Consider the following 25,331-nt stretch of genomic DNA (forward strand, 5'->3'; position numbering starts at 1 on the left):
AGGACCTGCACAAACGAAAGCAATAGACAATGGAGACCCTGGCTTATACAGGGGACCTTCCGATGCCAAAGTCAGGATCTTGGGTCTTTTGTAGGTTAGGATCTTAAGGAAAAGAGTCATCAGTTGAGTAATAGGGTATGTAAGCGTACCTTATATTGGCTAGAGGTACCTCTATTTATAGGAGAAGAAAGACCATACTGTAAGGAGTCTTTCCTGTTATGTCGAAGACTTTTCCTCACATGTTTCTGGATTTGCCCAAGATCTTCTAGAGATTATAGTTATCTGAGGTCTTCAGGATCTAATTTGATCCCCCGAAGATCTTCAGGCCGTTGGAAGGATTCCCGAACTGTTGGTCTAGAAAAAATTCGAGTGGCAGAGGCGACAAATTTATCTTGTTCAAAGGTTATGGCGAGCTATGACTGAGCTATAGTAGGTTGACCTGCAGCCGACATATAACCGAGCTATATCTAACCTATGGTTTAGGTCGATCCATAGCTAACTTATGGTTTAGGTCAGCGACTGGCCATTTGAGTGGCCTTACAATTGCATCAACCTACTTGAAGGTCGACCTTTCCTTGCTGGCGGGTGCCTCTTAAGGCACAAGCCCTATTGGGTCTGTGCTGGTTTGAAGAGTTGGTCCATTCCATAAGCCATTTCTATTTTTCTAAACTAGGTTCACCAGGTGGGCCACAAAACGAACCGTGCCTAGAATTTTTATTAACAACGTGGCAAGATTCGATTGGTTTGTTAGAAATGTGGCCATGCAAAGCATTGCTTGAAAGGACTCGAAAGCTATGTAGGGAGTGATGTTTGTGAGAAATCCACTCCGCTGGGATTTTAAATGCCATCCAAACCCTTCACAACGTCATACCCACGTAGATGAACTGAAAATACAAAAAATTATTAGCCTGATTCTAAACTTTCGTGAGCCACAAATGTTTTAACAGTGGGCGTTCAATATCCCCTGTTTCCGGTCGTGTGGCCCACTTGATTTTTGGATTTGACTCATTTTTAGGCTCATATCCTAACATGAGCTGGAAAAACAGGTACAGGTTGGATTTCTCACAAAGTGGGCCCTACCTGGATTCTGACTTCCTATGATCAATGCTGCAGGCAATCCACATCTGGAAAGTTATTAGGTCGAGTGTATACTCGACCAAGCCCATCACTGACAGCCGCATGTCAGATCACCATGCAACCTTCGTTAACAATGGTTCAACAACATCCATTTAAGAAGAAATATCAGAGCAACTCACTAAATCCACTCAATCAAAAATATCAGGGCAACTCACCAAATCCACTCAATCAAAGAAGGTAAACTGAACACTCATAAAACAGAGAAAACTCACTACTCATCACAACATCCATATCATCGTGTCATCAGTTGCTACTTATGTCTAAGTAGCATGTGTGCGTGTCAGGTGCAAAACAAACAAAACCTCAGTGAAAAAGAAATATTCCATGCACAAAATGACAATTTTGTCCTTTTAAATTATGAGTCCCACACCTGACACGTGTGGTGCTTTTTCATTGGGCTTGAACTGGGTCAGTCCAACGCTCTATTGGACATAACGCATCCATCATCATCATCATTCAACGACCACTACCCCTTTTCAACTAATATCTACCAATATAAAATATATATTGAGAGATGCTTGAGTGCTCTCATGTCAACTATAGGTTATATGCTCCTACTTGACTTGTGACCCTCAAAAAAGATCCAGTTAATTGATCTAGACCGTCCATTAAGTCCAATACACTTTCCTCGGCTACCATGCAAATATCACTTGGATCTAATGATCTTAACCATATGAATAATGTCCTCTACTATGGACGATCAAGATCATTTGTACAAAAATATGTCTAACCAACAATTCAATCCATCCATTTCATACCTCACACTTCTGTTATGCAATCCAAACCATCCCACCCATGGGTTGGAAAAAGAATGGCTATAAAAGAAAGGCTGAATATAGGATGTATTTGATTATCCGATCAGACTTAGTTTTGCATTGTAGCCCTTGAAATTAGTTCCAGACTAAATTGACAGTTCAGATCAATCTCATGCAACTGTACAAATTACCAACGCAACTAAGAGCACCATAACTTATAGTGCTATGAGAGCATTGGAGCATTTCCGTATTAGTTTTTATCTTGGACTGGGACCAGCCCTGCAAACTCACATTAGCCATGCATGGAACCATCCAACTGGGCCATGGGCTCAACCACTTTTAAATGTGGTTTTACCCACACCGACCATGTTCTAGAACATTGTTGGTGTGGCCAAAGACAATCAGATTGAAGATGTAGTTTTACTGCAGCTGTACCGGCAGTAGTACAAGTCAGGGTACACGGGTAGACTGTGGCCATAACGCCACCATCACTACCATTACGATATGGGCTGTAGCAGCCATTATGGTCAGAAAAATATAAAAACTTCCCCCATAATGGGCTGTTATGGGGCATTTTTCCTGTAATGCGTAGGGGAAACCACCATTACCGTTACTGTTACATAACTGTTTTTGGATACCATGGTACTGGTAAAACATCAATTCCAGATATCCGCACACATGGGAGCGGACACACAAAGAAGAATACAGGGGCAAAAATTAAAGCTTTTCTATCTATAGCATTACCCATGGGACTGGTTGGAAACCATTTCACCATCCAAAGATTTTTAGACACATGACATAAAAACTCAACAGATATTTTGACTGTCAAGATAAACTAGAATAAATTCTCTTCAGTCACAATTTATTGAATTGTGGCAACTCATCCACGTCGCATATGGCTTATGTGCATGCCGATTGGGACCTTCTATATGAAGGGACCCACTTGGGGTGAAGTTCTTAACCATCTGATTTTTGACAGGCACCAACCAGGCAATTAGGATAGCCTGATCAGTGTATTTTCGATTTATGATCCAATGACAATGGGGCCTGTGATTTGGATGATCTGCACTCGTATGCAAGTATGCCAACATGTACTGTGTATGAGCAGCCACAATTTTGCAAATTGTATGGCTGCCCAAACCTATAGAATGTAAAAATGGACGCAAATATCTCATTTCCTTGCTATTGAAATATTGGGAGATCATTAGGAATTGCCTGTTGATAGCCACTGACATCGCCTTCTGAAGTAGTGGCACTGCTCCAGCTCGGGTCTCCATCTTCACTCACCATTTTCAAGAAGAAGCTATGCCTGCGAAAGGAATATACCCAGCAATGTATGAAGATAATTCTGAAAAATCTTGGAATGTATTTCCTACAAACTTTGGACACAATCCCTGTCAATCCCATATGCTAAGATGTGCACGCTTCTACGGACAGAAATATATTCTTAATAAAACATCTGTACATATTTATGTAACAAGGACACTCCATCTTGATAATGCCCACATAGGTCAACATAGAATATTTGGAATGAGGGGAACGATCACATATGTTCAAGCTGTGTGGGGCCCACTTTTAAGTACACGTGGAACCACAAGCGTGCATCCAGTGGCCCTCATGTTACCATACATCTCAATAATCATCCTGATCCAAAACTCACGTGGGACACCACAGAGAATAATGTACAATCACACCTAAAACCTACATATTCAGTTGTTGTGGCCCGTTTGAATGGCCTGAGTTTCGGTTTGTACCTTTATCCTGCCATGGGGAACCTGATGACTTTGACAGATGAGATATACACGATCCCACATTCCATTTAGAAGTTTATATGGTGAGAGTCCCCATGCCCAATGCCACACATTGTTCCCTTTGGTGTGGCCCACCTGAGTTACAGATCAGGCTGGGTTTTGGGATCGAGAACCAAAATGGTCAGCACGTCTAATGGATGGGTAGAATGAGACTCACACATCATGGTGGGCCCCACACAGCTTAAATGTATGTGATCATTCCCCTTGGAATAAACTTAATTTACCTTTTCTCTTTTATCATTCAGATACTATTTATGAGGTTTGCTAGACCCACATGCATCCTGTATGCATGTACGTCCCTTTACATGTGTGGGACATCTGGGCGGTGCATATGGTTGCCTCCACAATGAAGATGACCACAATCAACAATCATGTCAAGCCACCCAACAGGGGCGCCACTCCTACACCAAAAGAATAGATGATTTAAAGAAAGCTTCCCAACCATCCATGTCGAATGTGTGGCCCACCTGATGAGTAGACCAGCCTGACATCTGCATACGGTCATCCTCAGAGAAGGGGCCACCTTATGCACTGCTTAGATGTCCCACACGCTTGCCATTAGCACATTGGCATGTATGCTCCGTATCCACATACATGTGGGGCTAGCAGAAACTATTTATTTTATAGTTAGAAAACAATTCTTTCAATATCAGAACATTTTTCTAAATGTTACGCTTTTCCAAACTAAGGTTGGTGTAATAATTTATCCTTAAATATTATCATACAAAAATACCATCGAGTGTCTGCTGTCAGTTCAGGGTGGAAAGCAGTTCCAAGCAAGTTCCCTTGCTTTACAGCTACAATCACTTTTTCCTCGGACACAGTTTTCTCCTGCAGCACCGTCCACCAAAAAATGTTAGGAGAATGTAACAAAAAAGTCTAGATAGCTATATTATATAGATGTATCTTGTAAAGAAGTGCAGTAAAAATCATAAATAAATAAATCACCACAACATTGTCTTGACATGACATGGGATAGGACCCGAATAACACAAGCATAGATATGGTCACAAACCTAGGATGCAATAGCAAAATGATGTGATATATAATGAAGGCAAAGTTGATTACAAGAAAAATAAGACATCCAATTAAAAATATTTCATCCATCGACAGCGAGGGACCTGTTTGGTGGACACCTAAAAATGAGTTCATCTCATTTTAGTTCGTCATTATTATGTTTATTAGACATATGGTTTATGGTTTACCTGACAATATGGTCCTTGATAGAGTGGAATGATGGAACAAGATTCATGTAGTTGACGCTGATTAGTTAGGATAAGGCTATGAATGATGGTGATGATGACGACGACGACTGCAATGGCGGCGGCGATGAAGATGATGATGACGACGATGACAACAATGATGATTTTTAATCCTTACAAAAAAGAAATATGATCTCTAATACATAATTATAATTAACTAAAATGAGATGAACTCATGTTTAGGCATATACCAAATAAGCCCTAAGCCTTATCCCAGATAACTGGGATTAGCCCGATTAAAAAAGTTTCTACTTGGAGCATGAATGACTTTGTTTCCACTAAGGACACTTTGGTAACTATCCAACACAATCTTCAGCAGATTAGTAACATTTCGGGCAAATCTGTACCACTGGGAGCACATATAGAACTCTAGCAGGTACTAGTAATTACAACCAAGATGGGGCTATTTTGCATTAGTGTAGAAGCAAACTGCAATTTTCTCCTTCTAGTCTTATGATTACTTCGTACAGACATTACAACCACTCCGAAAGGGAATTCCTTTTGAGGACGGGTTGGATCTTGAACTTCTCCAAGCTCTAAATTTTCCTAATGGATTTTGCATGATTGGATTCAAGCACAAAAGTTATCATATGCTCGTAGATTGTGAAATTCATTTTGATCTCTTAAACTATATATTTAAATATGGCATGATATGAAAATTAGCTTTCAACAGAATGTCTGATATGATTTGCCCTCGGAACCAGAAAACAATTGGATTGAACCTGTAACGGGTCATTTACTGCTCTGACATGAGACAGGTTTTAGAGGGGAATAGTGAATGAAGAATATCTACTCCTCCAGGACGCAGATCCTGCACAAGCACTAAAAAATACGGGATCTATTTAAGTTGCTTATCATTTATATGGAGACATCTCTTGCAGCAGACCAACATCCAATATATTTTTGCACAATTAAATTACCCATAATCCCATTGATGAACTTCCTCCTATCCAGATAACAATTCAGGCTTTGCTGAGCCCATGTGTACAAGTCTGCTAATGCACGCGGCATTCGCCAATGTGGCATAAAGGCACAGTATCCAAGCCATCCATTAGACAGTAACAAAACATGGATTCCCTATCCCAAGAATCAGTTTGCTCCACTAGTCAGGTGGGCCACAACTAACTGAACAAATGTACAATTGTCAAAAAATCAGCCAAAGTTTTCTAAACCATCCACTTATTTCTAATATCATGGCACGTCTAATATCATGGCACTCCTACTGAGTTGACAACCTTTATCTTTCAGCAACACAGTGAGGTCCACATGATGGATGGTTTGGATTATTTACCTGTGTGCCACACTAGCATATGTGGTGGCATGTGCGTTAGCTGACTTGTACATGAGTGTGGGCTTTGCAAAGATGAAACAATTCTATTACTTCAAAAGGCCTGAGAAACATTGACAAGAATTTAGTAGTCGGCTTCAATACTTCAAATAACATGATATTGAGCAGCAGAAATTCTAATGACAGGTACATGTGATAGCTATCATATTATATCAGATCGATTTCTAAACGTCCATTCACTGTAATATAGAAAATGAGTGAATGGTTCAAAAAAGAAAAAAGAAAAAAGAAAAAAGAAAAAAAGAAAGAAGGAAAGACAGATTTAGTATAAGAATCTTCTGTCTACTGTACATTCAATAACGTAAGCCAGAAACCCGGGAAAGAAAAAAGGCCAGAATAACAACCTCCTGACTTTCAAAAGATGATTTTGGACTTGTGGATTTGTCCACTGCAACAGAATAATAAGCTAGGACTTCCACATCAGGTCCTGCTTCCAGGATTGCAGGCGCACGAATAAATACTCCACGAAAACTGGCAGGGCCACCTTCCTTTGCTGCAAGCTCAGGCACTAAAAGCTCTGTTTCAAAGCTTTGAAGCTGCGAAAATGATTGGGCTGATCAAACACATATGCGAGAGAGAAGCTTCACTTACTGCTCTCAGAAATTGAAAAAGACAGGCTGCTAATACCAAAATTTCCAAGACAAATATGTGAACATCCAAATGAAGAAATTATGCAAAATCACCTGACTGCCAAAGAAGTTCCGATGGACTGTGCAATCTAGGCCCCCAACAAGCTCCTGTCCTCCTAATTTCTGCCCTGAGAAGTGATGCAATCAGGGCCTTCAAACGAGTGTCATGCAACGTAATCACATGAGAGCTCCACATGATCGCAGGTGCCATACGTGTGGCCCCACTTAGCCGCACATGTCATATGTGTGGCCCTATTTACCTACACGTATGGACCATATGATCATACAGTTTATGTGTATAATTGCTCTTTTATTTTGCTTTAATTTTATAACAATTTAAATAAAGTGAATGACTAAAATACCCCACTCATGGTACATTGTTAAGTGACCATAAGGGCCTGCTTGTTTTTTAAAAGCAATGGGAAATACACAGTAAATAGTAATTATTATGATTTCACCGTGTTTGAAAATTCATAGGAATTTGTGCCTTTGAAATTGGTTCAAAAGAGATAATTTTAATTTTTGAACTGCAAGGTAATGCATATGATATATCCATTCTGTCCATCTGTTTTATTACAATATTTTGGAGCATGAGACAAAAAATGAAGCAGATCCAACACTCTAGTGGCCCACGCCAAAAGAAACAGTGGCCCCATAAAGTTTTTAACGGTAAGTATTCGATTCCCTTTTTTGTATGACGTGGCCCACTTGAGTATTGGATATGCCTCAATTTTTTACTCATGCTATGAATTCAACTGGAATAATGGATGAACGGTGTGGATAAGCGAAATGCATCACAGTGGGACCCACAGATATTTTGTAATATTCTTGGTTTTCGTGTCAAAAAGTAAGCAGTCAAATCAAGTATGTTGTAAATGTAAGGGGAAATAATTATTACTTTTTTACATGGTATTTACCAGTTCACCGGAAAATCAAACACGCCCTAAGGGAACGGAGTAGAGAAGAGGGGGGAAGGTGTCCAAAGCAAGGTATTATGCCCTGTGACAGCCAAATAAGGTTCAAGGTTCATTTCATTAAATAGCCATATAAGGCCCACACTTGGACACATAAAGGGTGTATGCATTGATATAAAAATAAAAAAATAAAAAAGTTCAGTTGCTTTGTCTTGTTTGGAGAAGAAATAGACAGGAGCTGTCCAAAGCAAGGTATTAGGCCCCGTAACAGCCGGGGAAAAAAAGGGAGGGAAAACTAAAAAATTATTGGCAAAATTTTTATTTTATTTTTTTAAAGAAGAAAAAAGGATCCCAAATATGTATTCTTTTCTGGTTTTGGACATATATTTCGTTGTGTAACAGGCCATTTTTTGGTAAGTGTCTATCATGTAGTGTCAGCTTGACCTATTGAAGGTTGACACAAATAGGCCCTAATTGAACACAAATCAAGCATGATTTGGTGGATTAGGGAGCATTACATATAAATACAACGAAAGATGAAAAAATGGAAAAATAAATAAATAAACAAAATACATGGTGACGGTTAACCCTCTTCTTCAAATATATCCCAAAATGGTCCACTTCGCTTCAATTCACCGAACCCAACTCAAATTGTGTTTTGATCCTCAAAATAGACTTGGTTGAAATGAAGAAAGAAGTGGAAAATGAAACAAAGATTTTCCAAATAGGCCTTTTATGGCCATATGGACCTGCAATGGCCGATACAACTCCATAATGGTGCCAATATGGGCCGTTACGGTCCATTTTTTCATAAAGAACCAATTAAACCCCATATTCATGTGATGGGGCGACCATTCCTTTATGTATTGGCCGATATGTAACCATTTTTCAATACCATGGTTCAAAGAAATCTCAAGCAATCAACTAGAGGGTTGTAGGATACATTCCCCACAACATCAAAGCCAATTGGCTCTTGGTGGGTTTATATCTTCAAACCAACGTGTTACGAAGCCTCTGTTTATTACAATATAGTATGCAAATAGTAATTCCGCTTACCAACAGCTCTGTCAGCCAGGAAAATAAGACCAGCGCAAGTCCCCCAGACAGGTTTCCCTGTCTTAACGAAGTCTCGTAGGGCAGGGAACTGCAAAGAGGAAACATACATCAGCTTATTGATTATTCCCCACTAGATTCGTGAATTTTGGTTGAATCAACAAGCACACATTTCACCAAATTAGTTTTGATTCGAATATAACATTACATGGATACAATAGGATGAAACAAAGATGTGATATATATATATATATATATATATATATATATATAGAGAGAGAGAGAGAGAGAGAGAGAGAGAGAGAGAGAGAGAGAGAGAGAGAGCGAGCGGGGGGTGACAAGATGGCACAAGTAGAGGAGTATGAAACAGAAACCTATAAAGAAGAAACTGCATTCCATTTGACTGAGTAGGTGGCTCCCATCTGGAATTGACCCACCCGTTCACCTCATCAATGCCAGTGCACAACAAAACAAGAATTTCCTCCAAACATTCCCAACTGGACAATTGGACTTTTTCCTCTAGAATATGGACCACTGGCTAGTCCCTTTAAATAGTCCATACGCAGGCCAATTATGAAATGGCTAAGACTGTATGATGAGGACCACATTTTTTTTTGAAGGGTAACTGATCAAATATTTATTATAAACATGCTGAGATAGTGCAAAAAATTACAGCCTAAGCAAAAGAGAGAGATTGCAATATTGTAAAGACGATGTACAAAAGCCCATTCCACTACAAGACTCTTGGCTTTGTATATGACTTGCACCGCTTCAGATGAGACATTATGGAAGCTTCTACCATTCCTTTTCCCCCCAAATAGACCAAATGGGAGCAAACAAAGCCAGCCTCCAAAGATCCCAAACTTTCCTCACACACATACACACATATTTGGGATAACCATAGACTGCTTTAGAAGGTTGTCAATAGTTGGAACTTTTCCTCTACTAACAAGCCACCCAAGCACCACTACTTTTGTTCAGGAGGGGAGGAGGGGTTGTGCTAGACATGTGCCGTGTGCCCACACATACCAACACTACCATTCCATCTAAACGATTCGTAGAACGTCCGGACTAAGAAGCGACCCAACTTATCTTTTGACCACACCATTCTATCCCCTACTTCTTTAATTGGCACTTGAGGTTGAACTAAAGATAGTCGAGGAGCCTCACAAACTCTTCAAGTTCGTCGTCGGACAAGTTCCTTCGGCATGGGAGATTCCAGATCACTTGAGAGATGATAAAATCATAGCATAATTACCATTCGAAGACCATGATTTCCTTGACCGAACCTACATACCCCACTCTTGAGAAGGCTATTTGGAGAGAAGTCTCCCCAACCCACACATCCTCCCAAAATCTTATCATTTCCCATTTCTAACCACAAAAACAATTCCTTCAATAAATTTGGGCTTAGTCCTAGCTATTCCTTTCCATAACCACGGCACTTTATAGACAGAAGAATCTTTTGCTCCCCAACTTCTGGCCTGACAACCATACCTTCCCACAATAGCCTCCCCCCACCAACACTTAGACCTCCTTCAATTTTATTTTTTTTTTACTTTCCTCCGATCCTCGCCATAGGAAATCCCTTCTTATCTTTTCCAACTTCACCAAGACTAGTGTCGGGCATCTAAATAAGGACAAAGTATAAAGGGACATTGGACAAGACAACTTTAATGTGTAATCCGACCACCCATAGATAGATATCGACCTTTCCACTTTGATAATTTTCTCTCAAATCTCTCCACCACAACATCCTATAAGTGCTTAGCCAATAGCAGACTTCCCAATGCAAGAGGGAGACCAAGATCAAGGGGAAAGATCATGCACAACAACCGAAGATCCCCATCAACCTCTCAACTTTTGCCTTAGGAGTATGCACCCCTAACAACTTGCTTTTAACAACATTGACCTTAAGGCTCGATACTGCTTCAAAACACGAAATTACCATCCTTAGCCCATTAACCATCACCTCATCTGCATCGTAAAATAGGTGTCATCTGCAAACTATAAATGTGACATTGGAGTGATCGCCATGCTCACTTGAAAGCCCCATATGATGCCTACTTCTTGGACAAGACAACTTTAATGTGTAATCCGACCACCCATAGATAGATATCGACCTTTCCACTTTGATAATTTTCTCTCAAATCTCTCCACCACAACATCCTATTAAGTGCTTAGCCAATAGCCAACTACCCAATGCAAAGAGGGAGACTAAGATCAAGGGGAAAGATCCCGCACGACAACCGAAGATCCCCATCAACCTCTCAACTTCTGCCTTAGTAGTATAGACCCTTAGCAACTCACTTCTAGCAACATTGACCTTAAGGCTTGATACCACTTCAAAACACCAAATCACCATCATTAGCCCGTCGACCATCACCTCATCCACATCGCAAAATAGGTGTCATCTGAAAATTGTAAATGCGATATTGGAGTGATCACCTTGCTCACTTGAAAGCCCCTTATGATGCCTACTTCTTGGCTCTTCGTGAGCATTTTGCTTAAAGCTTCCAATACCACCACGAACAAGAAGGAAGATAAGGGATCGCTTTGTTGAACCCCCCTATAAGGAGTTTAAAAAAAAAAAAAAAAAAAAACTTTACGGGGTCCATTCACAAGAACCGAACATCTAATCGATCAGATGCATTCACCCATCCAACTAATCCACTTCCAACCACACCCCATACAACCTAGTTAATACTCCAAAAAACCCCAATTGACATGATCATATGCCTCTTTCGATATCAAGCTTGCAAACTAGCTCTTTAAATCCTTCCTTAAACCTCGAGTCAATACATTCATTGGCTATAATAGCATTATCTCCCCTCGATAAAAGCCCCTTGATTCTTCGAAATAATAGTAGATCACACTGTTCTGAATCTGCTTGCCAAAGTCTTGGCGAGAATCTTATGGGGTCGCCCGATTAAACTAATCAGCCTATAATCTTTTAAGCATTCTACCCCAGTTAACTTGGGGATAATCACAATGAAGGATGCTCTCAAGGATGACGACAAACAACCCCTCTCGAAAAACTCTGTCATAAAATCCATTAGACCACCCTTGACTACCCAAAAAAACTTGGAAGAAAGCCAATGGGAAACCATCCCGCCTCAAGGCTTTATCCCTTCCTAACGAATCCACGGGCGGTTTCACTTCTATAGGTGAGAAAGGTTTCTCAAGAGAGAGAGCCTCATCTTCTGATAGGTAGGAAAAGCTTAAATCATTGGGGCGGTGTCGAGGTCACCCATCATTGGAGAGAAGGTACTTGTAGAAATTAACCATCTCCTCAGACACCTTGTCTTTCTCCTTAACCCTTCTTCCCCACACAATAACGTTGCTAATTTTGTTGTTTCTAGCTCTCGCACTCGTTATGTTGTGAAAAAAAAACTAGTGCTTTTATCCCCTTTCTTTAACCAAGTGAGCCTTAAACGTTGCTTCCTTTTGATTTCCTCCTTCTTAAGCCAAGAAGAATAAACTTGATTTAACTTTAACCTTTGGGAACTTCTTCTGCCAAATTAATCTTTGATTTTGTCACCGAAGGCGACCCTCACAATCTTCCCACCTGATGCATTGCAACCCTCAACCACTTTTCCTTATGAGTCAGCATTGCTTGGACTACAATCGGGTCTTCTGTTGAAATGAGGTTGCTCTCGTCCTAAGGATGCAACAACCGAAGATCGTTACTGACGCTTGGGGCCATCTGAAGCAATGCAACATTAAGAACATTTTTGAGCTCTCCGCAAGGATTTCCTTCTCAACCCTTCAGCCAAATCAAGAATCATTGGAGAAGGTACCATCAACGACGTTGATTCGGACGCTCAGAGAATCAATATGAAGATGTGTAGGATGAGAACCTCCATTGGCATCAATTGAGAGCATTGGCCAAGACCAACAAGTCCATTTGCTTTTTTTTTTATTTTTTTATTTTTTATTTTTATTTTTTTTGTGGGGGGGGGGGGGGGGTATAAGAGAATTTTTACAAGAACCCAAACTTAAAGTCGACTCCACACATGACTCCTAAAACAAAAACAAAAACGAGAGAAAAAAAAAAAAAAAAAAAGGCCCAAATTTGATGCAGGACATGAAAATTAACTATGATATGCAAGATCTCAAGCTTTAGATCAAACTAATTCAGAAACATTCACATAAAAATTTCCACATCCCACACAAAAGTTCAAATATTCAAGCAAGGGGAATCTGTGCGGGTCCAGGCCTACACAAGCTAGGGCTGGATCAGTAAAATTATGGACCAAACGATACTCAAAGGGAAGTAAAAATCATCCACACATACACAACAATCAGTCCCTAATCCAAGGGATTCACCAATTCCAATTCAAAGAGCCCTAGGGTAAGAAAATGGGCAAATAAATTGAAAGTAAGGCAATCTAGGGTTAGGGTTAGGAAAAATAGGTATGAGATGAGTAAAATAAGCGAAAATCTGAACCAGGAGATAGTCCCTGCGTGTGGACAGCAGGCCAGGCCTGTCGCACGTGCACAGGGGTCTAGCCGCACATGCGAGAGAACGCCGAACGCGGAAAGCGTCTCCTTGGCTCTGGTCGACCAAGGGAGAGCTTCAAAATCCCCAAGTTTCAAGTCAATCGGATGCACAGTCTATGCGCGATGCTCTGCTGAAGTTTCAACCCTCCTGCAAGGCCAGAATCTGTATGATGGGGACATCACGCGCACACGCGCACGCACGCCACCCTCCTACGCATGTGCGCAAGGAGAGGGAGGGCCCCACCGTCATTTGGCTCGATGACGACGTCCAGGGAGGGCCTCCTAGTTAGAAGACAGAATTTAGTTCAAAAGAGTGGGCCCAATAGTCAAGTAAAGCCCATCACGGGATCTCATGATCATGGCCGACTAATCGGATTAAGTTCATATTTTAGGTTTTGCTTATTTATATTATTTAGAACATCATAAATGCTTTAGATTTTTTTGATTGGTTTTTATTTTAGTTTACTTCATCGACAAGTAATTGGTTGCGCACATGGCACGAGTTGTGGGGTATAGGGTTTTCCTATAAATAGTCACCCCTTGTAGTTCTTATTTTTTCAATGAAGATTAATAAAAATTGCTGCGTTTTCCTGCTCCTTTCCGAGTTATGAAAACCTAATTGGATGCGAAGCCCTCCCCTCTTTGAAGGGCTAATTATCGTGGTGCGAAGGCACATCTATACCGATTCGCCCCCACCTTCTTCCATCCATATTTCTCTTCTCCTACAAGCATTTCATCTGCAAATTCATCAATAGTTGTAGCCGTTTTTCTCTCTACAACAGATTTCCAGAATCTGGCCCTGTAGGAGGGTTGAAACTTTGGCGAAACACCACGCACAAACCATGCATTGGATCGAGCTGAGATTTGGGGGTTTTGGAGTCCATCATTGGCTGACTAGGGCCAAGGTGGCCTTTTTCTGAATAGTGGGCCCCACACACGTGCGGCCGTGATCACACGCACGTGCGTCTAGGCCATTGTTACTGTCCGCGAGCGGGAACTATCTTTCGGTTCAGGTTTTCTTCTTATTTTACCCTCTCATACCAGTTTTTCATAAACCCTAACCCTAGATTGCATTATCCTTAATTTATTTGCCCCTTTTTTCACCTTAGGGTTCTTTAAATTGAAATTGGTGAATCCCTTAGATTAGGGACTGATTGTCGTGCATGTGTGGATGATTACTGCTTATCTTTGAGCATCGTTTAGTTTATAATTTTAACAGATCCAGCCCTAAGTTGTGTAGGCCTGGACTCGTGCGAATTCCCCTTTACTTGAATGTTTAAGCTTTTGTGTAGGATGTGGAATTAATATGGATTGTTTTAAATTAGTATGATCTAAAGCCTGAGATCTTACATATCATATTTAATTTTTCATGTCCTACATCACTGTAATTCTGTTGTAAAGAGGAAAACTATTGCAATAAAGGACAGATTTGAAGCGCGAATGGTGGTAGGAGATGAGAAATAGAGATGGTAAAGGATGGGGGCGAATCGGGATCGATGTGACTTCGCACCACCGTAGTTAGCCCTTCGATGAATGGAGGGCTTCGAACCCAATTGGATTTCTATAACTCGAGAACTCAGAGGAGTAGAAAAATGTAGAATTTTTCTTAAGTTTCAATGAATCAAAAAGCTACAAGGGGTACCTATTTATAAGAAAAACCTATACCCCAAAACTCACGCCATGTGAGCAACCTATTACTTGGCGACGAAGTAAACAAAAAATAAAAACTAATTAAAGAAATTTAAACCGTCCATGATATTCTAAATAACATTAATAAGAAAAACCTAAAATATGAGATTAATCAGACTAGTGGGCCACGATCATAAGATCCCATGATGGGCTTTACTTAACTCTCGGGCCCACTCCAACAAACCAAAACTCTGTCTTCTAACTAGGAGGCCCTCCCTGGACGTCGTCATCAATCCAGATTGACGGTGGGGCCATCCTTCTCCTTACGTACATGCATAGGGGGGGCGGCATGTGTGTGCGTGCGCGCGTGATGTCCCCATCACTCCTAAACCAAATCAACTAGGTTAACTTCATCTCCCAAAGCTGGAGACTTCTCCTGAGCCACAACCATCAACATCCGAACTAGGTCCTCCAAGCCCTCATCTCGATCAACACCATCCACGAGAGAGCCACGCGTCGCCCTCGGGTGAGAATTGCCAACATTAGCGCTGACATTTGTCGTTGTCTCCACTATGGCATTGAACTCCAAAACACGTGTCGACCCTCGAGAGGTTGTAAGACCAGTTGTCTCGCATGGAGACCTTAAAAGGCTGCCACGTCTCCCTCCTTTTTCGGTGCTTCGCGAGACTGCCCGGCTTGAAAGCTCCCCCTTCCGCCATTGTTGACCTTGAAGAAATCCAAGCCTGAGCTTTGGCGGCTTCCAGCCCTGCCTAACAAGCTGCCTCCTCCTTTCCAACTCCAACGCCTCCCTGGCTATCACTACCAATACCTCTACCTCCCCGATCTTAATCAAAATCTTCTAGGGCAAAACAATTGATTTATGCTTCTTGATGAATAATCATGACACCTTGATCTCCCGCCCTTCCTCCATAGCTAGATCCAACAGCAACAACTCTTCGATGCATCCTGCGATGAGAGCAAAGGTTCTTCGGAAACCATAGCTCTTGGGGGCTACCCTGGATTTGGTACTAGTCCCTCTCCCACCCAAAGACAGATACGACTTCCCACCGCCAAAGCTAAATCACTGCCCCCACTACGAAGATGGCGCCCGCCATCAAGATATGATTGTTCTCCATTTGAGCTTTACAGGACACCCAAACCTTTGTTTTTGAGATATCTGAGATAGAAATCTCCCTCTATCGCCTCCCAACCATCAAGCAACCAACAGTTTACCGCCTCAAAGAGGTTCCAGTTTTTACCTCTGCCACTATGCTCCACCTCATAACATCCCAGGCGTTTTTTTAAAACCTTTGGATGTACCTACACCACTGGCACTCCATCCTTCATCTCCTTCCACAGCCACTTACCTTCCCTGCTTTGATCCAGCTCTGCAGGCTTTGTCTTCCCCTTCCCCTTCCTTGATCTTGTCGTGGTTTGTTGCTCCATTTATGATTGCGTCCCTGAAAGATTTAAAGTTACTTTGCCTCCCTTAGAATCTTTCGGCGGAGAAACGTTCTCTTTTTCCACCTCTTTTTCTGATATTCCACTTTTGGATCTTCCTTATGATTTGGTGGTTGGCTCTCTCCGTGCCATATCTAGCTCGCTGAACCTGTAACTCCCACCCATTGAACTTTCTCCGACAAAGCGCTGCGGCCATCTTCTGAACATCCTCCTCCTTCCTCAGTCAGATGAAAGCAAAGCCCTTGATTTTCCCAGAGCCCTTAGCCCTTGGGATGACTACCTCTTGGACCTCACCCACACTCCCAAAAACCCTTCGGAAGTTGAGCTCCGTCCATGCCTCCCGGAAGTTTTCCAAGAAGAGGGTGGGGAGTTCTACTAACAGTCCGGCAGTAGAACCACCTCCCCCCTTCTTCCCAACCCTAACCATTCTCCCCATAGCTTTGCCCCCTCCTGAGTGTCCCTCTCCCGATCCCCTTCCCCCAAACCTACTACCCCTATCCCTTCGTAATGTATCACTTCCCCTTGCTCTGCTCTACCCAAAAGCGTGTCCATTTGCATTTCATCCTCATCCACCCCCTTGTCTTTCTCACGGCGGCTCCTATGTAGGATATACATTGTTTCTCATACTTCCGATGACGAGCTCTTCCTCTAGGTAGCTCCCTTCCACTTGAGACTCCTTGAGGTAGGTGGAAAATACTCTTATCTTCTCGTGTCTCTCGACCCCTCATTTTGGTAGAAAGCTTGAGAACCGGTTCTTGAAACTTTCCCCCTCGAAGCACCCCGAGACCTGTAGAAGGCACTTGACCTTCTTGGATCCCATTGAAAAGTCTCTATGTTCGTCCTTGAGTTCCTTGAAAAGTATCTTCCTCGTGAACACGAACAAGGCTTCGAACAAAGCATCGTTGGGTGTATGTAGAGGGCATTGGATTTTTTTTCTCTTTTTCACTGGGACTACATAACTTGGCCATGCACACATTTGTCAGCTTGAAAAACATAAACAAGATGTCAGATGGTCAACTTCATTAACACATCCATACAACATTTAAGGTAATAAAATACTCAAATTTAGAATATAAACCTCAAAAATCAACTATTCCTGGTAAAAAAATTATCCCAAAAATTTAAAACATAATAATGGCTAAACATTAAATATTTAGTTTTTACACGAGCCATTTCCAAGATTGCAAAGATGGATACATGTTGATTCCATAAAGAAATCTTGCATCCATGTGAAGTACAGTGGGGGAAGAGCTTCATGCAGCATCAACAATCCATGGTGGGGCCCACCAGATGACTGAATTCAAAGGTGGGCAACCCTGAAGGGAGTGTAATCCTAAATGAATCAAAACACTGCTACTTCAGCCAAGCATGTATGTTTCCTCAAAAAATACTATGGTATGAATAGCCTTGGCATTTTTTAACATACACTGCTCCGCTGAATTAGCAGTGTTTTGATTCATACCACATGTGCCAATATGGCACAACTGTAAGTGATCTGGGCCATTCATCAGGTGGGGCCATCCTCGGACCAGCCCTAGCCTAAAAGTCAGGATGGTCCACATGCCAGGTGCGCCACGCTGCACACTGAATACAGACTGCTTGTCATATTTTTTTTTTCCTACCCGACAGATTTTCTCACTGGTGAGCTAACAAGTGAACATGACAGTGCATGCCCATGGTGGAACCCACCTGATGAAATTGCCTGGATCTTGCAAGCATTTGGCACACTGGCACTTGCGGCACCAATCCCTGCCCTAACCAATTCCTATATCATCATACTTATATCACATATATGATATCATAATGAATTTTAAAAAGAAAAAAGAATATAAAATTTATTTTGTCTTATCAAGGCATGTTTCTAACAAGAATCACAAGCACAATTAAAACTCTACAAGAAGAAAAAGGAAAAGCAAACCAGGTTGTGGTAATGAGCGAGCTTGGCCATGGTGGTGCTCTCTCCTCCTGGTATTATAAGGCCGTTTACATTCTCCAGCTGCTCTGCCTTCCTTACCTCCACCCCCTTTACTCCAATCCTTCTAAGCGCTGAGACAGGGTGATAGAGAGAGTAAAGAATAAGAAAAGGAGCTGAAACATCTTCTTCTCTTTTTCTATTCTTAGGTAAAAGAAAAGGGAAGAAGAAGAGAAGCTCGCCTGCTATATGTTCGTTGAAAGACCCCTGAAGGGCGAGAACGCCCACGGAAGGCATACTCCCGTGCTCGCCGCGTGCTGCTACTACCACTCGATAGCTACTCGCAGCTTTTACCGCCCAATGGCCGTACGTCTCGTATGGCTTCCCGAGTTATTGGCCTTCCGTCTCTGCCTCTGTTATATACCTCGCCGAGTTTCTGGCTCTCCGTCTCGGGATGTCTTTCTATCCCTCGCAAGTTTTTGGCCTAGCCGCCGAAGAGCTGTCGGAATTGGAAATTGAAAAAGAGAGACGTGTCGATTCGCTCTTCCTTCTGTTGGAATGTCTGTCCAAATCCAGCCCGGGCCAAAATAGTCCAGCCCAAGCCCAGCCTAGACTGTATATACTTGGGCCGGGTTGGGCTGAGAGTGATATGGTTTTCTCAATGCAAGAGACAGTAACCAAAACCTCTATGTAAAACCCAAATCACATTGAAACTCAAAACCCATCTCCGGATTTTACTTTTGTTGGGTCTTTTGAGAGAGAGATCACTGAATAAAACGGGCGGGAGAGGATGAGCCAGCAAATGTACGGCTCCCACAGACGTGTGGGTCAGGGGCATGTCATGGTGAGGCGATTTGTGTAACAATTGGTCTCTCTCTGGAGAACCCGTGAACACCGCCTTTGCGCCGGAAAGAGACGATGATGTGTGCATTGTTGTCGAATAATACAGGTATATTGATAAGACAGGCTGCTCAATCCCATCAAGGAAATTTGAAAAAATTTTAATTGATTGCTGAACAATTTTAGAAGTTGCAATTGATTGCTGGACAATTTTAGAAGTTGCTATTCGATGGCATCGAAGGATCTTGGATGATATCGACTAGCCTTTGATGTCTGTCGATGCTATTTAATGATGCCGTTAAATGACCCATCGTAAGCTTGCGCAATTTTGCATAAGTAGGAGATTTGTTTCCTATTTCAGTTGCGTAATATATATATATATATATATATATATATATGGGTGTAATCGGGATTAAGGCAAGTATTAGAGAGGATTAGGGCTTTCTAAGGTATTCTAAAGGGTTCTAGGGCATTAGTAGGGATTTAAGGAGATTCAAGATGTTCGAATCAGTAAGTTCTACTATCTCTTGTAATATTGTTTTCATAGTCCATTACTCATCGCTTTGTGCCGTGGTTTTTTCCCGTAAGGGTTTTTCCATGTAAAATCCAGATTGCTTTCTTGTTGGGTTTATTTGTATAATTGTGATTACTTTGTGTGACTCTGCTTTATGTGCTTCCGTGAGTCCCAACAAGTGGCATTAGAGAGAAGTTGGGAAACATATCGAATCTAAAAGTAAGGTATCAATGATATCTAACATAAAGTTCGATGCAGAGAAATATTCAGAAAAAAATAATTTTGAACTATGAAAAATTAAAATGAATGTCATCTTAGTTCAGCAAGGATTGGAAAATGCATTATAACACCCCATATCTTTAGTATACGGGTGTTACTATCAAACCCTTGCTAGTACAACTGTAACTGTAAACCTAAGTGCAAAATAATTCTAACTAAGATCAAGACAAAGAAAAACCTTCAGTCATGTGTTGAAACCATCCATCCACACCTGGACATGTCAAAACCTCGCACTTTAAGATGTTCAATAGACTAAGTAGTTGGGCTTGAACACGCCAGGTGACCCTAGGACTCCCTTGTGACCATTAATACCCAAACTTAGAAGGATCTGTCCCTCAGGTCGGAAGGAATCCGTAAGAGGACACTCGGATCACGACTTATGGATCATCTAAGCATTGGATCGTCCTGATCAACGGCCAAAGATCCCATATAGGACTCCTTAAGGGAATGAATGGTATGGATTACACGATTTAATCATGATGGGCCCACACTAGAGTGCACGTGCACCACAGGCCAATGTGTACAACGTGCACCAAACTGCTTGGGCAGTCAAACTTGCGCTGACCTGAGGAAAATTTTAAAAAAAAAGGGATTTCCCTCCTATAACCTTGCTGCAGCGCGTCTAAACGAGAGACATCCGCTTTGGATGCGTTGTGGCCCATCTTAAGCCACTGTCTGGGCAATCTAGACCATCCATCAAGTAAGGGGGCCCTAGGCGACCAAACCTATGGTGCTCGACCGGACCCATGCAAATGTGCATGTGCCCGAGTAAGAACCAAACAAGAGTGAACGTCGGCTCTCCTCTAAAAAGGAGCAAACTGTACGGATGCCACGCTGGCAATCCGAGACGACAGCCCTCTTCCAATCTCCGCCGTTCATTAAGGACATTTCTCAGTGCTCCTTTCAGTGCCCAAAAAGGGTAGGCACTGGCCTGCACTGCGGAATAGCGTGGGGGGAACATTTCCCCTTCAGGAAACATGCACTGGCGCGATCCGGACCTCCCACTAAGTTCCAGGGATTGACTTCATACGTTCCCTCTAGGGCAACAACGTCCTTGCTGGGGGAGATATCTCGTCTCACAAGAAAACCATGGAAGGTGGGATGTTCTCGCGAGATGTAAACAAATGGCTATGGATGGTGCAAAAAGTGGGCCCTATGATGATCGGTGATCCCATTCGACCCGTTCAAATGGATCAGATCATCACGATAGACCATGAACGAAAATCCACTATTGCCAACCACGTCGTCTTCTCCGTTAAACCAAAATACCCATTGTGATGGTTGTGTCTCACTGGGGGAAAAAGATTACTTTTCCAGTGGGGCTTAGCAGCAAGAATCCATCCCTCATGATGGATGGACCCCATGCATTCAGAAAATCAAGATGTGAGTGAAAAATCAGCACCCTATCTCAACCGTTGGATGGACTATGCAAGCACTCCTCCCGCCTATAAATAGCATGCGTCTCCAGATTCACACCAGGGTAGTGAGAGAGAGAGAGAGAGAGAGAGAGAGAGAGAGAGAGAAGGAAATAGAAAAGAAAGGGAGAGTGAGTGTAGGAACGGTAAGCTTGGTGCCGCACTGCACCGAGTCGACCCATCTAACTTGGGTCGAGTTGCCTCAGTGCACACCAGTGTCACTATTGAGGGTTAAATATTGCATATTGGACCCTATTTATTACTTGGTTTTATGCACTTGGTAATGCTTAATATTCTATTTTAATCATGTTTGTGTTGCAAGGTAAATACAAGAGCTTGGATTGAAAATGATGCTAAAAGCATAGATTTAAAACTCAGGAATCACCAAAGTCAGTGGACAGATCATCCAATTAGCTGATAATCACTGATTTGGGGCCCACCTGATCTAACCTAAACCCTGAATTCTAAATCATGAAGTTCTCACCATCCAATTAGCGTGAAATTTTATAGCATGCCTAGGAATCATAAATTAGTCGTTCATGCCGAATTTCATCCTTAGGATCAGTGTATAAGTGATCCGATGGGCAAGATCAGACAATAACCATTGAATTTGGGGCCACTTGATTAGTAGACACACTTCGACTTTAGGCTCAACCCTTAAATTGGATAAACAAAAGGAATGGACGAATTGGATTGATCGAAAACATCGTTGTGGGCCCCACAGCGGATCACGAGCGTGCACACACCCGTGCACCTGCAGTGCACAGGACCGGGACTTCCGGTCAAGACTGTTTGACCCAATGAAACACGAGTCCAAGAGAGAGTCTCTCTCCTCTCTTGCGTCTGTGCAGACGACCGTCCGTTGGGACTACTGGTGGCCCACCACGATCATCCAAATGATGATCTGACCTGTCCAACCTATCCGGACGAAGGTTTCAACCAAAAGCATGTCATCCATAAACACCCACACACCCGCACGAGTCCATGGCAACAGGTGAAGGCAACACACAGTTGAATAATGGTGTGGTCCACCCAAAACATAGATCTAATTCATACCTAGACTCTTGGCCTAAATCGACCTTACAAAGCTAGTAAACGGCTCTAATCTCCCGGAAGATCATCATGAGTGGGCCCCATCGACACCAGCAAAGGAGCAAGAACCGGATCCTTTTGCAGTTGACACATGACGGATGTAGTGGGCCACCACAATGGAGCTACATGAAGATCCAAACCGTTCATATGGTCGGCCGTCCAAAACTGACCCAAGCGACGAGGAATGACGCTTGTATGTGCGCATGCGAGCATTGTAGCCATTCTTCTTCTCGAAGCAATCCTGTTGCTGTGTAAGGTTTCACCGATGCTTGCGTAAACAACCTTACGCAGGAAGGATCTAGAAATCCTTCCTGCTATATAAACACTTCCGTCTGACCTGAGAGAGGGAGGAATCCGCCAGCAGCTCCGTCAGCCTAGGCCTGCTACCGTCCAGCAAGGAGAGAAAGGGAGCAAAAACGTGGAGAGGCCGTCATCAAGAGTTTTTCTTTCCTTTCCTTAGTTGTTTCTCTTTATGTTTTTCCTAAGAGATCCTAGTTCAATCATGTCTATGGTTGGCTAAACCTCTTAGCTAGGGCTAAGAGGTGAAGCTTGTAGCTGGATGTGATGTTTTCTATTGCTTTGATTCATGCTTAAGTTGAACTCTCTTTGATTCTAGTTTGATCATAAGGAATACTTTCAGTTTTTAACGGTTTATTGTGACTTAAATTACAATGAATCTGTGATAGCTTTAAGTATGTTCTTTTCATTATTGGGATTGTGAATTTAGGAAATCCTATTGTTCACCATCGTCCCCTGGGCATGGTTAGATGATGGAATCCTCCCTAACTCTCACAATTCACTCAGATTGGTTGTGGATTGGTAAATTCTATTATTTGCTTTGTCTCATGGGCATGGTTTTGTGATGGAATCACTTCCAATTCCCATACCTCTCATCCATTAAGAATTAGATCAAAGGAAGTTCATATTTGATTTTTAATGAGATATTTTCTAATTGGATGAAGATGGGACTCTGATTCTAGTTATGTTCGTGAATCAAGCATAGATCTCCCTGATTTCTGCAAGTGGATCCTCGAAAACCCTAGTTTCTCACTTTTAAATTCCATAAGTTTTCCATTTAGATTTTCACAATTATTATCTCACTTATTCCAAATTTAGGTTTTTATCTTCTTCTAGTTCTAGTTCTAGTTGCTCTCAGAAAACACACGAGATTAGTCCCTGTGGATTCAACCTCGGTCTTACCAAGATTATTACTACATCGTGACCCTACACTTAGGGTTTTGAATAGTCACCCCTATAGGAGAAAGAGATGTAGTGAAAGGTAGAGAAAGAAACAAGGAGAGAAGAGAGAGAGAGAGAGAGAGAGAGAGAGAGAGAGAGAGGATGCAAGCGTACGCTCAGTACTGCATTGCACCAGATCGATCTGATCAGTTGGGTCGAGCGGGTTAGTGCAGACCAGAAACGCACTTATAGAGAGGAAGTTAGAAGGTGAAACAAGGGTAGAAGACGAGGAAGATGGTTCAGGTTGATCGTCCGAGTTAACCCCGCCAGTAGCTCAACTCACCAATAGAAGAGGCCGCTGTTGCACCTTCTTCCATCAGCAACCTTCAAACGGTTGGGTCGGACTCAGTCCAGACACTTGAAGGGCCTCTCACCGGGTCTAAATTTATGCCACCATGACACCCAACCAGCTCATGAAGCAAGTTAACTCGGCTAGGCAACCACTGAGTTTAGCGACCCACACGACCAACAATCAGGTTGCTCTGGTCGGACTGAGTTCTGACTCAGATTAGGGCCAAAATCAGCCACCGATCAGGGCTAAAATCAACCATAGATTAGGGACGAAATCAGCTACCGATCAGGACCGAAATTAGCCACAGATTTGGGTTGAATGCAACAACAAAACTATGCAGAGATTGGGCCGAGATCTAGACCAGGCCCAGCCATTTAGTTGGGCCAAGATCTGGACCAGGTCCACTCATTAATTTGGGCCAATATCTGGACCAAACCATCCATGGATTTGGACAGCCCAGCCACAGTTGCGGGCCGCACCTGAACAAGGCTCAGTGGGCCACATAGCTGGGCCAGGCCAGTCAGCCCAGCCACATATTTGGGCCACATAGTTGGGCCAGCCCAGTTAGCCCAGCCATATCTTTGGGTTGCAGACTGCTAGGCCGAAGCAAGTTGGGTTTGGGCCCAGTTTTCATGGGTTTGGGTAAATCCCAATAAGCCCCACCTATTTGTGGTGGCCAAGAAACATGATGGGCCATTCAATGATGGTGGTGAAGGTGACATCCACATGGAACGTATCGAGACTGGCCTCATCATCATTATATGAAAGTTAAATCAGGCTTGGGTAGCTAGGAGTCGTTGAAATCATCCGTCAAATTCGATTATTAATCTCAAGCTCTTATTGGGAATGACCCTAGGTGTTCAATCAGGTTACATTGAATCGTGGGTTGATCGCTGGAATCTGGATTGCTAAAAAGGAGGGACTAGTAAGGGAATCAAACCCGAAAGGTGATGACTTTCCCCTTGGGCTTTCCATCTCTAAGTTAGTCCAAACATAGTATCCATTTAAATCGCCAACTTCGAGCTTTGATTAATTGTATTAAATTACCAAATTATATTAGTTAGCTTACCATGATCTATGATTGATAAACCATGTTCACATGAAATAAATATTACATGTTAGGATCACATTCTAGTTGATAATTCATAAATATTGTTCATATACAATGATCATTGAATCCCATATTTTAGCATTGTTTTACTTGTTAGTTCTTACTTTGGTTTCCTGATGCTACGTTTCGTGTTCA

At 42.3% G+C, this 25,331-nt stretch overlaps 1 protein-coding gene across 2 annotated transcripts; it reads right to left on the bottom strand.

Annotated features, from left to right (window-relative positions):
- Positions 1 to 2,595: 2,595 nt before the first annotated feature.
- Positions 2,596 to 19,245, bottom strand: LOC131246001 (probable pyridoxal 5'-phosphate synthase subunit PDX2). 2 transcript variants are annotated; one of them, XM_058245846.1, is made up of 6 exons: positions 18,421 to 19,227; positions 8,913 to 9,000; positions 6,997 to 7,070; positions 6,658 to 6,849; positions 4,437 to 4,534; positions 2,596 to 3,201 (listed from the first exon to the last, which is right to left on the bottom strand). In XM_058245846.1, the coding sequence occupies exons 1-6, from the start codon at positions 18,709 to 18,711 to the stop codon at positions 3,075 to 3,077; spliced, it is 870 nt and encodes a 289-aa protein (XP_058101829.1). In that variant the 5' UTR covers positions 18,712 to 19,227; the 3' UTR covers positions 2,596 to 3,074. The 2 variants fall into 2 exon arrangements, with proteins under 2 accessions (XP_058101829.1, XP_058101830.1); XM_058245847.1 differs by lacking the exon at positions 8,913 to 9,000 and having other exon boundaries at positions 6,997 to 7,065; positions 18,421 to 19,245.
- Positions 19,246 to 25,331: the final 6,086 nt, after the last annotated feature.

The sequence above is a fragment of the Magnolia sinica genome, chromosome 5 (genome assembly GCF_029962835.1).
Source record: "Magnolia sinica isolate HGM2019 chromosome 5, MsV1, whole genome shotgun sequence".
Lineage (NCBI taxonomy): Eukaryota > Viridiplantae > Streptophyta > Magnoliopsida > Magnoliales > Magnoliaceae > Magnolia > Magnolia sinica.

What these genes read in the sequence shown, in the direction of transcription:
- LOC131246001 (XM_058245846.1), bottom strand. Translation starts at nt 18,711, where the DNA reads ATGCCTTCCGTGGGCGTTCTCGCCCTTCAGGGGTCTTTCAACGAACAT. An exon ending in CCTGGCTGACAGAGCTGTTG is followed by an intron (nt 7,071 to 8,912) that starts GTAAGCGGAATT and finishes ATCACTTCTCAG; the next exon opens with GGCAGAAATTAGGAGGACAG. An exon ending in CATCTTTTGAAAGTCAGGAG is followed by an intron (nt 4,535 to 6,657) that starts GTTGTTATTCTG and finishes ACGGTGCTGCAG; the next exon opens with GAGAAAACTGTGTCCGAGGA.